This window comes from Osmerus mordax, chromosome 10 (assembly GCF_038355195.1).
Source record: "Osmerus mordax isolate fOsmMor3 chromosome 10, fOsmMor3.pri, whole genome shotgun sequence".
In the NCBI taxonomy this organism is placed as follows: Eukaryota; Metazoa; Chordata; class Actinopteri; order Osmeriformes; family Osmeridae; genus Osmerus; species Osmerus mordax.
This window is the reverse complement of record NC_090059.1, coordinates 17,782,408-17,797,639: the sequence shown is the minus strand read 5'-3', so window position 1 is coordinate 17,797,639 and position 15,232 is coordinate 17,782,408. Positions and strand designations below refer to the sequence as shown.

General features: G+C 44.7%; 2 protein-coding genes across 2 annotated transcripts; both read right to left on the bottom strand.

Moving 5' to 3' along the window:
- Positions 1-2,480: 2,480 nt before the first annotated feature.
- Positions 2,481-3,473, bottom strand: LOC136950055 (macrophage mannose receptor 1-like). The gene is made up of 3 exons (XM_067244141.1): positions 3,140-3,473; positions 2,669-2,935; positions 2,481-2,530 (listed from the first exon to the last, which is right to left on the bottom strand). The coding sequence occupies exons 1-3, from the start codon at positions 3,471-3,473 to the stop codon at positions 2,481-2,483; spliced, it is 651 nt and encodes a 216-aa protein (XP_067100242.1).
- A 4,025-nt stretch (positions 3,474-7,498) lies between these two features.
- syt5b (synaptotagmin Vb) lies at positions 7,499-10,972 on the bottom strand. The gene is made up of 8 exons (XM_067244882.1): positions 10,789-10,972; positions 10,116-10,294; positions 9,920-10,018; positions 9,549-9,716; positions 8,585-8,752; positions 8,376-8,493; positions 8,059-8,192; positions 7,499-7,708 (listed from the first exon to the last, which is right to left on the bottom strand). The coding sequence occupies exons 1-8, from the start codon at positions 10,970-10,972 to the stop codon at positions 7,499-7,501; spliced, it is 1,260 nt and encodes a 419-aa protein (XP_067100983.1).
- Between the last annotated feature and the right edge of the window lie 4,260 nt (positions 10,973-15,232).

The following is a 15,232-nucleotide window of genomic DNA, read 5'->3' as shown; positions in this document are numbered from 1 at the left end:
CACATTTGATGAAAAAAAGGGTCAATATTGGATTCAACGTTTAATGGATGGTTTTAATATAGGATCTTTAAAGAAGGATTTTGTTGTACGTATGTACAGATATACAGTTACATCTATAAATGTGCCATGTACGACTCTGTACTATCGCCTATACTTTCAAACTTGACTTGATTTCAGTGGCCAGTTTCTCATCATAACAACCGAACCTTTGGGAGGGATTGATAATCTGCCAGCAAACTATATTTACCATTCCTATTTTCATAATGATGACTTGATGCCCATTACCCCAGCTTGTAAAAAATATTTGGGGAAAGTTATCTGAGAGGGAATCAGGTGACCCTCTCCGGAACACTCCCCACAGCAGTGATTAGAAACAATAGTTACCAAGGCGACGCATGTTCCACTGTGATCAACAAGCAAGTCAATCTCCTTACTCCATTACTCCGTCTTGTCAGCAACTATAAAACACGTACTTCTCAACCTTGAAGCTCCCAAGGTCTTTAATATTGATGTTGACCTCTTAATCACATGATTGTACTGTGGTATTTATTTGTTGTGGAGAATGTTAGCTTCATGTTGTTATGGTGACTGCACAGGGAAGACTGGAGCACTCAGACTTCATGTTGTTAGGGTGACTGCACTGCTAATGGAGCCCACTAGAGGTCCTGCTTGTTCAACTATAAACTTGTGTTATGAATACATAGATAAACAAATCAGTGAATTAAAAATGCCTATAAATGTTATTTCAATGAATCTTTTATATAGCTCTTCATATTCTGTTTTTGAAATTCTTGAGTCCTGTGTTGAGGACTTACTGAACCTCTTCACTACAGGTCATGACTGTGCTTCGTGTCCCAGTTATGTTATTTCTGTGTTATGGAAACGATGCAAGCTGATATTTTAACATTTTGAACGGGATGGTTTAGAGAACGCTGTGTGATGAGGCTGCAGATGCTGTATACAGTGGATGACCTTAGATTTCTTAAGTAGCGATTTTCTACAAAACAAATTATTATATTATGTAAAACGACATGTTAATTAAATCCTTCCTATAATAACCTAATGGGTGAATGGCCAGTTACTATGGCGACTGTTACTATGGCAACTGTTTTCACCCCACTTGACAATTATTTTAGTTTGTTCTTCTGACCAGCACGTTTTTAGCATCTGCATTTATTTGCGTGAAACAACACAAAAACTAAAATATTTTTGTTTCAATAAAAAGTCAAAACTATCCTGAGTCATAGTTTCCTTGGCTATTAGCTTATGTTCCAGAAATCTTCTGTCAACCAACGTGGAAAAACTTCAGAAAACAAGAGTTCCCATTGTAATGAAAACAAGAAATACCAAAACCACAAATACAAAGCTACAGTTTAGCTCACCTGCTTGAAGATGGTGGAGCTGACATGGCCAAGATTAAAAATATATATATATTTTTTTTTTGAAAGGTTGAAGAATTATTTCTGAAAAAAAGTTTTAAATCTTACACCACCACCTGATTTAATAACAAATTATATGGTATGAAGTGATAAGGAATTAATCTAATAGTTAAATGTCATCAACATCAGTACTGTCAGAGATACAAGAGACAGTTAACAACATTTAGTAGCTGTGACTTGTTAATGACACGTGTCTCCTCTTCCTCCCTCCTCCTCCTTCTTGTGGAAAACCTTCCCATCCTTCTGCTTCTTCCATCTCAGCGTGCTGTGCTCTGGGATCCTCCCAGCTGCCTTCATCTGGGGACACAGTCACACTGTCATGGTTACACCACATTATGGGGTGTATTGTAGAACACTGAACTAGTCTTGGATCAGTATGTGTGTTTCACCAACCTGTCACTGTTAGTTACATATGTAAAGGGTATTCTTACTGCAATAACAGTCCTTACATTGTTCTAGGGTGTAACTGCTGGTTGTCTGTAATGACTGAGACTTTGACTACACATCATGTACAGTCAGAGGACTGCCTTCCCTCACACAGAGAGACACTCACTTGCTGCAAGATGGAGTCCAACATGGCAGGATCCTCTAAGTCTGAAGGTAAATTAGGAACCAGTTCCACTCTCCCCACCAGCTTCACCTTAGTAGGAGTTGTAGGAATGCAGCCTGAGGTACAAATGAGGAAGTAGCCGTTATAACACAGTTGGACATTACAGTACATTGTTCAGGATTACACTATTAAATACAGTGACATGTAACGCAGGGTTGACAAGATTCCTTGTACATGAGTCAATGCTCCTTGTAATGCTTTTCTGCACAAACACAATTAATTGTATTTATTTTTAATTTGATAAAGTTTGTTGTTGTGTGATAATTTACTATTCCATCCTATCTGGTGAGCAGGTTTATTAACTACATGTGATCTCCTATAAACACCCTGCAAGCTTTCATGCTGTAGTGAAACCCCCATTTCAGTGGTGTGGTCTGAAGTAGAGGGCACACTGTCACTCTGCCAAGTCCCCCACCATGTATCACTGCTCTTTAATAGAGGACATACAGGAAACCCTTGTTAGTATAGGCCTGCTCATCACCTACAATACACCACTGACACGTTCAAACCACACTGGCAGCTGCCAAGTCTCACTCACCATCGTGGCAAATAACATATCTGGATGAAGAACAATTGTGAGAAAACCACTGCCATGAAAGATATGGATGTGTGAAGACACAGTCACCGTCATCACGTGGTTCGCCAATTTCCCAGGATCTGAAGGAGGAGGTAGACTGGTCTGACCACTTCCAGTCGTCTTTGAACAGACCGATCCAGACGATGGCAGATGAATTCTCTCCCAGAACAAGTTGCTGTATCTCGATGTTTTCAGCCTGGTTCCTGATGCTGGCCAGGTCTGTGTAACTCTGTCTGCAGTAGATCTGAGCGTCTCTCCAAGTTCTTGGTCCTAGAACCAGGATGTACATTGGTTTGCCAGGATCATTACCTAGGAGTATCCAGCATCAATATTATTCAGTCATGTATTTAAAAATGTTACCAAGTTATTTTCTCATGAAAAAAATATCAACCCTCCACCTTTAAAACAAAAGTGCTTTTCTGCATCAGTTATGTCCTCCAGAAGGCCATGGCAAGCAAACATGCATCTAATAACTGAAAGATGTGTTGTTAAGAATAGAAAATTCGAACTCACCATTATTAAAACAGACAAAAGAGTAAGTATTTGTACATGCATAGTCTCTCCATACTCCTGTTTCATTGCTGACCAGTGCAGCGCAGGGCTGGCCTGTGATTGGCTCTGGCTGGGCCCAGTTCCTGTACTCCGTCTCTCCTTCTCTGTAGAACTGACTGCCTGAAAGAGACCACTTCCAGCTGCTGACACTCCTGTTTCTAGTCAGTCCTATCCAAACCCACTGTCCAGTGGACTTAATCTGGTCTATCAGGCCCTGCATGTCCTCCATGCTGTCTACGGTCGCCAGGTCAACATGGTGTTTTCTACAGTGGGTCTGGGCATCAGTCCAATCCATACTTTGATCGACCTGATGATACTGATGGAGTGCACAGGCAGAGAGCACCCAGAACTCTGCAAACACATAATCATCTCATTACTGAGTTTGTCCTGAGCTGGAGAGACTGGAAGGTTGTAGGAAGTGTGTTGACTAGACTGATGACTTGAAAGACTCTTACCAAGGAGCAGGGCAACAGATGAGACTCTGCACTGCATGGCTCTGATCTACACACACACACACAAAGGTAAACACACACCCATAGATACACACACACACAATTAGTTAAATACTGTATACCCACACACACATATGAAACACAATTCTAACTTAATAATTGCTGAAGATTCATAAATACAAAATGACTGAATTGATACTAATATATTATGAATGGAATTATGGTGTTTGACTAAGTTAATTCAATACCGATATTTATTCTAACAAAACGTTTGGGAACACAATACATCTAAGACCTATACTATGAAGAAGGAGCAGATATGTGAGGAATGTACAGGTGACAATAAGTCTCCTTAAATGCACCTTACCTGAGGAGAGACGTGAGCGTGGTGATGTTCACAGCAGACTGGGATGGATGGCGTTGTTCATGAACCTCATGCTATTTCTAGAGAACCATGCAAATAATTTTTGTTCAGTGTCAACATTTGATATTATAATCCTAACCAAATTCCTAATCAATAAGTTACACATTTACCTCCAGAAGAAAATAAATTGACATCCTTTTACATTTATTCAGTTAGCAGATGCTTTTATCCAAAGCGACTTCCAAGAGAGAGCTTTACCAAAGAGCATAGGTCATAAACAACGAGATAGCCCCAAAAACATTGTGGGCAGCCAAAACATGAAACATACATTGTGAAAAGCAAATAAGTGCCAATATGAAGAAACATAAGAGCATGTAGATAGCAAATTACAATTAAACAACATGAACCTCAAGAGCAAGAGTGTATCTGTAGGAAAGCAAGCAACAATAATATAATTCACAGCGAGTACAAGAAGTTAAATCAGTTACAACTAACCAACAAGAGCAACAAGTCCCTCAATAAGAGTCATTGTTTCCCTGGAAGAAACTAACATCAGGTCCAGCAACTCATTCCTAAGTACCGTTGTACTCCCGGAACAAGTGCGTCTTCAGCCTTTTCTCAGTAATCAGACTATATATTAACGTATCACAGGATTTAAGAATACTTTATTTATAGACTTTGATGTTAAGTTTGTTGTTTGTTGAGATTTTTTTTAGATAGCTTATGTTTTCTGACCTATGTTTTATAATTACACATGAAAGATAAAAAGCTCTAACTTCTAATGTACTTAATAATAAGCAATCACAATTTAAATGATAAAATACTCAAACCTTTTTGTAGCACAATCTTAGACATTTTACACAGAGATACAGCATCCCCCCTCCTCTCTCCCTCCGCTCTCTCTCTCCCTCAATGTCCCCCTTCCTCCCTCCTCCTCTCTCCCTCCATGTCCCCCCTCCTCTCTCCCTCCTCTCTCTCTCTCCCTCCATGTCCCCCTCATCCCCCTTCCTCCCCCCTCCTCCAGTGGGACCATGTCAGACTGAGAGGAACAGCATGAGTGAGTAGTTGTGATACTCCAACAACAGTAAACTAATTTCTTCATTTCAGACATTTATATAAAATATTTTGCAACACTGTACATCAGGGTTACATTGACTACCATGTGTTACTACAGCTCAATATATAAAACGTTGTAGTTACATAGGTCCTATTCCCTATTAGGAATTGCAATGTAAAGTTTGAAAAATGGGACTGATCCGATGTTGGTGTCAATACTGACGAAATTCACAGGATCGGATAACGGATTGACATTATACCGATCCACGACCCCGATAGACTTTTCCCTTTTCACTTTCCCTAGCAACAGAAAATCTTGTGTTGTAGTTTTCCCGATGTTTATAGAAGTTGGCTATTAGATTTTTAATTGTAGCCTACTTCCAAAGAGCACAAGTTCTTTGCTACTTCTGTGTTGGCATAGAGGCTATGACCATATGACTACGCTGAAGTACAGGGCTCAAGGTTGACGCTATGTATGACGTCAACAATCGACTGGTGAGATTTTTTTGGCGACACTTCAGTTGAGTGAAACGTGAACAGTTGACTATCAACTCAATATGTTCTTTGTTTGGAGATATATTAGCATTTGGCTGCATCTAGCATCTATAATGCTAGAAACCCATTTCATTATTCATATAAAAGTAATGTAGTGGCTAGCACTAGTTCTAGACAACTCCATAGCTAGCTGCAACTACCGGCGACCAGCTACGACGCTCTACAAGGTAGGAAACAGTGTTGCTAAAATGTCTAGGAAAAACAATTTCACGCTAAACGTTTACATATTAACAATTCTAGAAACACTTGGAGTTTGGTCATGTAAACAAAAATCGTAGAAAGTATCATGTATATATTTATTTTCTCTTTATTTGTCTTTCAAGGGACCAGCAGGAAGGTAAGGATATATACATTGCGCGTGTGTCATATAAATTAAGGGGGGTGAATTATATGTAGCCTATGTATTTGTCTTTCTCTGCTCACTCTTTCCCTGCTTTCCTCTGCAGATAAGGAAGAAGGAGAAACAGGTGAGATTCTCTCTTATGTTAAATCCATCAACCTGTCAGCCATTTGAGACATACTGTAACCTCTCACCCTAAAACCTGTTTCTTCTTACAGTGTAAAACTAACTGCTTAAAGGTAGATAAATAAAAAAAAACGTGTTTTTGCTTGATTTTAATTTCGTTTTCTGTTTTCCTCTGGCAGTCAACCAAAGAGGACGGGCGACCCAAATACAAGAACGTACCTGTGCAGGTACATACCTGTGTGAAACCCAACGATCCGGCTCTTAGAGCCGGCTCTTGAAGGTGAACGTCGGGAGCTGGCTAGCATATCTGAAGAGCTGACTCTATATTTAATAGATTAATACAGCCTATAAAAACTAAATTATTATGAAATAATCAATTTTAATTGAATTTAAAATAATTGACTAATTCAAAGAACAACAAAAAAATACTTGTAGGCTTAAAGGCGCACACAATCATCCTCACATTCTGTTCCTGTCAATCCTGCATGAGGGAGGGCCGAGCCAACTCACACACAGTCAGACTCAGAGAGTATTCAAAACTCGGAGGAGAGCCATGACAAATCAATGCATTTTTAAAGATATGTGGTTACGGTCGAGTATGATTTAATTTCATAATTTAATTCAAATTGTTTTCACACCCATCATAGTCAAATTCATAGTTAAAACATGTATTTTTTAAAGAGCCGTTCGGGAGCCAAAAGAGCCGGCTCTTTTTGGTGAGCTGAGCCATACGAGCCGGCCCACGAAAAAGAGCCAGAATGCCCATTACTAATGTAAATAGGGTCACATTAAGGATGGGTTCACTGGAGACCAAGAGGCTGCAGGCTCACCACTGCCCCACTTTATCTGTCTAACAATAGTCTATAAATCTTTCATCTGATTGCAAATGTAGATCAAATAAAATCAAAGGATTATGCTACATGTCTAATTAAATATAGTACATGCAACAAAAATATCACAACCAAATGAAAAATGCAAAAAGGAAAAGAAAAAACAATAAACTGAATTCACAAACAGACAAATCCAGGAGGACTTACAAACAAGCACACGCTCTCAGATGGACAAATACATGACCTGACAAATTATAACACAAAAAAAGTTCCATTTATATACCGTACATTACATTTACATTTTAGTCACTTAGCAGACGCTCTTATCCAGAGCGACTTACAGTAAGTACAGGGACATTCTCCCCGAGGCAAGTAGGGTGAAGTGCCTTGCCCAAGGACACAACGTCATTTCGCATGGCCGGGAATCGAACTGGCAACCTTCTGATTACTAGCCCGCTTCCCTAACCGCTCAGCCACCTAACACACATACATACTGAAGAAGAAAAAAACGGACCAAAATGGCTTAAAAGTACATGAATAATTACGCAAAATGTTCTTGTGTTTCAGCGAGGCGGAATCTTCAGCGAGGCGGAATCTTCAGCGAGGCGGAACCTTCAGCGCTGCGTCCACTTCCTCCTCCAGCTGGAGCGTGTGCCACTGGGCGATGGGGCGTCTGGGATTGGCCAACATGTCTGACCAATGGCGGAGGCCGACCCCTGTGGCTCCGTACCCCATGAAGGTCTTGCCGATAGCATCGTTGCTCCCCAGTTTGTCGTAGTCGAACACCGTGATGACCACCTGCACTTTCTGACACACGAAGAAAGAGGAGAGAGGAAGGCGCTTAACTTCAAGGGAGTAAACTGAAGTAGCTCTGTGGTTAGAGCATTTAACTGCAAATCATGAGTTTGCAGGTTCAAATACCCCTTGGACTGTAGGCAGTGCTATGGATTAAACAACTAAATAATTGCGTTAACATTTAATTCATTTCTCAGCGATGTACAAATAGTGCATATGGCGTGTTTTGAGTGACCTGTCGTCACGGCGACCTGTTGTAAAGGCGACCTGTCGTCACGGCGACCTGTCGTCACGGCGACCTGTCGTCACGGCGACCAGTAGTCAAGGCAACCTGTCGTCACGGTTCAGTGAAAAGGCTCTACCTGTATCTGCTCGAAGGGGATCTCGAAGCTGAAGCTCTCGTTGAAGTACGGGTTCAGTGTGTTCTTCTTCACTGTCGTCTTTTTCTTCTTGATCCGTTTTCCGTTCTGCTGCAGCACCACCTTCACGAAGGGATCTGGAGACGGGGGGGTAGAACAAGCTGGAAGCCTGAGGAAAATAGCATAGCTACTCCCATACACACACAACCACACACAACCACACACACACACACAACCACACACACCCAGACTCACAACCACGCACACAACCACACACACACAACCACGCACTCAGAGTATTAAGAAACAGATTAGCCCACCTGACAGGCCACCAACATCCATCTTCTTCAGGTTCTTAGCCTCCATGATGTTGACGGTGAGCTTTCCAGCGGTGGGAACATAACGCAGGGAGATGCAGATGTCCCCCAGTACCTCTTGCTGGGGGACGAAGAGGAAAGAAGTGTATAGAAATAAGAAGTGTGGTAACAAACTTAGCAACGAAACAAAACAACTGAAAGTTTTTCCCGACCTCCTCTTTCTCGCCTCCTTCCAGGTCTCTCCACTGCTGCATGGGCTGGCCCAGGTCCACACTGCTCATGGGGATCTTGATCTCCCCGATAACGTCGTGCTTGGAGAAACGGTCGAAGTCGAAGACCTGCATCACCAGGGTCTTCCCCCCCAGCTCTGCATAGGGGATCTGGACAGAGAGGAGAGGACATGAAGACCTGCATCACCAGGGTCTTCCCCCCCAGCTCTGCGTAGGGGATCTGGACAGAGAGGAGAGGACATGAAGACCTGCATCACCAGGGTCTTCCCCCCCAGCTCTGCGTAGGGGATCTGGACAGAGAGGAGAGGACATGAAGACCTGCATCACCAGGGTCTTCCCCCCCAGCTCTGCGTAGGGGATCTGGACAGAGAGGAGAGGACATGCATCACCAGGGTCTGCATCACCAGCTGGCAGTAGCTCTCCTGGAGCTCATATCGCCAGTACCAAAAAGTGGCCTTTTTTATACATAACTATCAGTTTTTGGGTGCAATCCTTGACGTAAGATACATGTCTGTCTGTTGCACAAAACTGCAATGCAACATATATCAAATAAAAATGTATTTGTTTAGCCCTTTTTACAGGCACTGCCAACCGAAGCCCTCAAGGATATATACATATACTTGTATACAACATAAACTCTTAATGCAGAGAATATACTTTTTTCTATTTTTTTGTTTTTCTGGGAGGGATACCTTGTCTGGACGGACGAATATCAGAGAAGGAGAGACATACTAGCAAGGGTGGGATGGACATGGGGTGGACTCCGCCCCCTGAACCTAGACTCCGCCCCCTTAACCCAGACTCCGCCCCCTGAACCCAGAAGGGAAACAAGTGACACATCACAGCAACAGAAGCTGCTACTGAGACAGAAAGACTGGGGGGAACGGAACACAAAACAGGACACACGGAGCAAGCAAAGCCACGATGGCTGGAGGAAAGCCGACACCTTGAAGATGAAGGTCTCGTTGAAAACTGGACACAGGTTCTTGCGCTGGACTTTAGTCTCGTACTTCTTCTTCTTGTCTGGCAGCAGGTAGACTTTGACGTAGGGGTCCGAGGTTCCTCCCATGTCCATGGCAGCCAGGTCCTGGGCCTGGAGGATACCTACTATGAGCTGTAGAGGGACGGAGAAAGATGGGAGGAAAGAGGGAGGTAGGGGGAGAGAGGGAGGGAGAAAGACAGAGGGACAGGGGAGACAGAGTGAGGGGGGAGGAGACCACCTAGTAATGGTCTGATTTCCTCTGTAACGTCTGTCGATAGTCTTAAACCAGAGAACGATGAGAAAGAGGATAAGACCGTTCTGTGAAAGGAACTGACCTGGGCGTCTGTGAAGTTGTAGTCCAGGGAGAACTCCAGTTTCCCCAGCTTCTCCTGCTCCTTCTCCTCTCCTTCTCCTTCCTTCTTCTCCTCACCCTCCTGCATTCCACACGGAACATTTACATTTCTGTCTGCTACTCAAAAAAAAAAAAGATTGTCCATTAACGTTTTCGATGTCCTGAATTCCTTGTCCTACCTTCTCTCCCCCCTCTCCTTCTCCCTCCTTGTCTCCCCTCCTCCGTCGGCCTCCCTTCCTCTCCCGGGTCTTCTTCGGTTTCTTCTTCTTGCCGAAGCATTTCTTGAAGAAGCAGAAGATGAAGCAGCTCACCAGAGCCAGCACCAGCACCACGATGGCCCCCACGGCCCACATGGGCACTGGGGAGAGGAGACAACAGTCAGGTATTTGACCCAAAGCAACATCCAGAGAACGGGGATTTGAACCTGCAACCTCATGCTTTGCAGGACAATGTTCCACCGCTGAGCTATAGCTCACCTCCCCCCCCCCTTTCTCTCCAAATGTCTATTTTGGTATTTTGAAACACCCACAATGCTTTGAGGGAGATTTGTACAAAACCTCAATCCAATCAAATCCTTTAGTTGTCACTCAAACATATACACAATTGAAAAAGTGGGTGAAAGTCTTGGTTGCAGTTCCAAGCACTACAACAATAACACAATGTACACCTATTAAAGACACTATACTGTATACATAAAAAGACTATACAATAAAATACATTATACACCCTTCTCCACCCTTGTAAAATAGATAAATATAAAGTGTTGTACATTGAGACATTATTAAACATCTGCAGTGCTTTATCCTATCTCAGACCTTGCCCAGTATGTCTCAAATGCCCAGAGCTACTTACAAGGCAGTCTGCCCAGTTCGTTCATGAACTTATCCTTCATGTGGTCGTAGTCGTGGCCGGGGTGGTGGTGTTCTGGAGAGGGGTGGTGGGCTGTTTCTGGTGGTTCTGGTTCTTGTGGTTCTGGTGGTTCTGGTTCTGCATGCTTCACAGCACGGCGATCCCGGAACACGCTGGCCATTCTCATGTCCGCTGAGGGTCCGCAGGGGGTCCGCAGGGGGGCAGAGGAGAGAAGAGGGGAACGTTTAGATAAATGGAGTGTTTCTTTGAAATATCATTACTTATTAGAGCAAGTCGCTTATTTAAAGCAAGTCGCTTATAGGTTCTAGCATCACCCCCCCCCCCCCCCCCCCCATTGAAATCAAAAGGCTGTTATGGTAAGACCGATTATGTTCTATACAGCTAAAACAGCCTGGAGTCAAATTGACACCAAACATAATAGGAGGGTTACATAAACATGCCCTTACACGCTAAATGTCTGTTATTACATGCTATATTAATATAACTTTTAGGGAGGAACACTTTTAGTTATGACGTTAAACTATACTTTGTCACGAAATATAGTTGTAGCAAATAGCAAATGTTCGTCTTTGAAACTACCTACAGATTTGAAAATTCTGTTGGCTAATTACAGGGCCTAACCTAAATAATGAAAATAAATAATAACTTGTAACAGTTTTGTTGCAAAGCACACTATTATGGTGAAATGTTATCTCGTGTTTGTTGAGTTAAAACCGAAATATTGTTGTTGCATAGCAAGCATCATAGCAAAAAGGCTAACAAACGTAAGAGTTAGCCAATACCCATTTTTTTTCAATTCGCACACAGTGAAATGATAGAAAAGAGAAAACCGCTTCGCGGCGCAGAGATTTTTATTTATTTATTTTATGCTCGTGCGCCCCCCACGTGACATGAAAAAATGCCCGGTCCGCCCGTGCCTAAAACCGCCCCTGCCAACCTCCCATCACTCTCCACCACTCCCCCCAGTCTGAAGTAGCAGTCGGATGGGAGGATGGAGGAGAGAGATGGAGGAGGGAGAGATGGAGGAGGGAGAGATGGAGGAGAGAGATGGAGGAGGGAGAGACGGGGGAGGGAGAGATGGAGGAGAGAGATGGAGAGAGAGATGGAGGAGGGAGAGATGGAAGAGAGAGAGATGGAGGAGAGAGATGGAGAGAGAGATGGAGGAGGGAGAGACGGGGGAGGGAGAGATGGAGGAGAGATGGAGGAGAGAGATGGAGAGAGAGATGCCCAGTGCTGCAAAATCCATAAATATGTGTGAGCCTCACCTCCACATCCAGAGCTTCACACAAGTAGAACATCTCTGAGCCAGATGCTCATCCAGGCTGACCCTAATCCCTCTGTTACCATCTCATCTCATAACCCCAACCCACCCCCATCAGGGCCGCCCCCAACCCACACTCTCATCCCCCAACATGTAACTGGATTATCTACAATATTAATCCACGTTCCCAGACCAGCCAAGCTTAAGGGAGGGGGGATTTACCCACCCACCCAGCCCTGCCAAGCCCCTATCCCAGCCTCCAAGCCCCTGTCCCAGCCTCCTAGCCCCTGACCCAGCCTCCTAGCCCCTGTCCCAGCCTCCAAGCCCCTGAACCAGCCTCCAAGCCCCTGTCCCAGCCTCCAAGCCCCTGTCCCAGCCTCCTAGCCCCTGTCCCAGCCTCCTAGCCCCTGTCCCAGCCTCCAAGCCCCTGAACCAGCCTCCAAGCCCCTGTCCCAGCCTCCTAGCCCCTGTCCCAGCCCCTGTCCCAGCCCCTGTCCCAGCCTCCAAGCCCCTGAAACAGCCTCCAAGCCCCTGTCCCAGCCTCCAAGCCCCTGAACCAGCCTCCAAGCCCCTGTCCCAGCCTCCTAGCCCCTGTCCCAGCCTCCAAGCCCCTGAACCAGCCTCCAAGCCCCTGTCCCAGCCTCCCAGCCCCTGTCCCAGCCTCCCAGCCCCTGTCCCAGCCTCCCAGCCCCTGTCCCAGCCTCCAAGCCCCTGTCCCAGCCTCCTAGCCCCTGTCCCAGCCTCCTAGCCCCTGACCCAGCCTCCTAGCCCCTGACCCAGCCTCCTAGCCCCTGACCCAGCCTCCTAGCCCCTGACCCAGCCTCCTAGCCCCTGTCCCAGCCTCCTAGCCCCTGACCCAGCCTCCTAGCCCCTATGGCTTTGATTGTGTGGTTCTAAAACAGCCACTCACACCAGTTTGTGTTTCATCAAATGGACTTTTTGGGAGGATTATTAAAGGACCTAGATCGTATCCAGGTGTACAGCGGGTGTTGCTTCCTGCATGGCTGAGTGACAGGTGATGATCCATTGTTTCCATGGTTACCTTTCAGCATGAAGAGTTTTGCATGTTTACACGCAAACGTTTACATGACTGTCTGTTGCTTTTTTTGCGTACTGTAAACAATATTTGTTACGTACAAAATCTAACGCCCATCTCTACTTAAGCTCCCACCAAAAGCTTCACTTTCGCTCTTTGCAACTGCAACACAAACGACGTAAACCATATTTACAGCCACTGATTATTGATTACTCTCATTTTGGAATGGATTTCACAGATGAACAACAAAAAACAAGGGAACTACGTTCATTCAGACACATCATGGAACAATGGAATGTAGCCACTTACCTGATAATGTAAAATTCTCCTCTATTGGAAAATAAGTTTGAACAACTTTTGTGTCCAAATGTCAGTGTTTCTGCAGCACCTTGAGAAGCCTCACACAGCCATCGCTCACTCTCGTGTGTTCCAGCGACTGATGCTGTCTCTTCTCCACTCATCCCTCAGATAAATCGCTGTCGAATCACTAAAGCAGTGCTCGCTTTTAATCCCCATGCCTCCTCCTCCGCTTCCATCCATGAGTTTGTCAACAACACATCTGTTGCTTTATGTTCAGCATGGACATACTTTTACAGCCCTGGCACAATATGGCTCCCTAACTTTGCTACGGAACTCAAGCCAACTGACATGACCCGTTAGGTATTCCTCTCCTTGTGTAAATGAGGAAGATGCTGTCTGTTGATTGATAAAATGGACGGGAATGTTTCACCTGGGGGAAAGAGGGAAGGGGGGGAGGGGGGTATGTAGCAGAACAGAGATTGAAGTGCTTCCCTCCCCCTGACTAATCCCTGTGCCGTAGCTACTTCTGTTGTCAATCATCAATCTATGCGCTGCTCTCATGGAGAATTTCCCTTCCAGCTCCTCCCTCTGCTTTTGAGCATCCAGCATCCATGCTCCTATCCTGCTGTGTCGGAGACAGCGTCTTAAGGCATGCTCCTAACCTGCTGTGTCGGAGACAGCGTCTTAAGGCATGCTCCTATCCTGCTGTGTCGGAGACAGCGTCTTAAGGCATGCTCCTATCCTGCTGTGTCGGAGACAGCGTCTTAAGGCATGCTCCTATCCTGCTGTGTCGGAGACAGCGTCTTAAGGCATGCTCCTATCCTGCTGTGTCGGAGACAGCGTCTTAAGGCATGCTCCTATCCTGCTGTGTCGGAGACAGCGTCTTAAGGCATGCTCCTATCCTGCTGTGTCGGAGACAGCATCTTAAGGCATGCTCCTATCCTGCTGTGTCGGAGACAGCGTCTTAAGGCATGCTCCTATCCTGCTGTGTCGGAGACAGCGTCTTAAGGCATGCTCCTATCCTGCTGTGTCGGAGACAGCGTCTTAAGGCATGCTCCTATCCTGCTGTGTCGGAGACAGCGTCTTAAGGCATGCTCCTATCCTGCTGTGTCGGAGACAGCGTCTTAAGGCATGCTCCTATCCTGCTGTGTCGGAGACAGCGTCTTAAGGCATGCTCCTATCCTGCTGTGTCGGAGACAGCGTCTTAAGGCATGCCGCGTTCTCATCTCACATGTGGGTTGTTCCGTTATATAAAATTTGACTAAAACCATGACCATGCCTACAGCTCATTCAGTTACTGGTTATCTTTTGTGGTTCTCTAGACGTATTTATTTATTCACGAGAACAAACTGATGATCCTCTTGCGTCACGTTGTAAACATCTCAGTAGCAGACAAACTGTGAGCTGAGCGGCCGCCTAGTGGCCTAACCATAACCATGCAGCCATTTGGATATTAAACCCACGGCTTTAGTTATTAAGGCGTAATCTTGTGGAGTCTTTGTTGTGCCTGGGATCCACCCCTAGCTTTGAGACCCCTCTTAAGTTCACAGGCTCTTCAATATTGGGCAGTCTGAGATTAAATCTGATTTACAAACATTCTTAAATAATTGCACACCGTTTGAAAAACATAGGTTACATTTTTTTCTTTTTTTTGCGTTGAAAGTAGCCGCACAACATTATTAACAATATTTTGACAACTACATTAACTAAGTGCAACTAAGAAGTGTTTGCAAAGTGTTAATGTTGGCAGATATCTTTACCGCTTTTATGAGTCAACCTACCAACAGAGTCGGACATCCAACCTCACCCTTCAACATGTCTGTCAACAA

Excerpts from the sequence above, each read along its gene's own strand:
- LOC136950055 (XM_067244141.1), bottom strand. The coding sequence starts at position 3,473 with ATGGATTGGACTGATGCCCAGACCCACTGTAGAAAACACCATGTTGAC. Across the intron at positions 2,936-3,139 it reads TTTTGTCTGTTTTAATAATG|GTAATGATCCTGGCAAACCA; the intron begins GTGAGTTCGAAT and ends GGATACTCCTAG. Across the intron at positions 2,531-2,668 it reads ACCACGTGATGACGGTGACT|GTGATGAGCAGGCCTATACT; the intron begins GTGTCTTCACAC and ends GGTGTATTGTAG.
- syt5b (XM_067244882.1), bottom strand. The coding sequence starts at position 10,972 with ATGAGAATGGCCAGCGTGTTCCGGGATCGCCGTGCTGTGAAGCATGCA. Across the intron at positions 8,494-8,584 it reads AAGGAGGCGAGAAAGAGGAG|CAAGAGGTACTGGGGGACAT; the intron begins GTCGGGAAAAAC and ends TTCGTCCCCCAG. Across the intron at positions 8,193-8,375 it reads GGATGTTGGTGGCCTGTCAG|ATCCCTTCGTGAAGGTGGTG; the intron begins GTGGGCTAATCT and ends CCCCGTCTCCAG.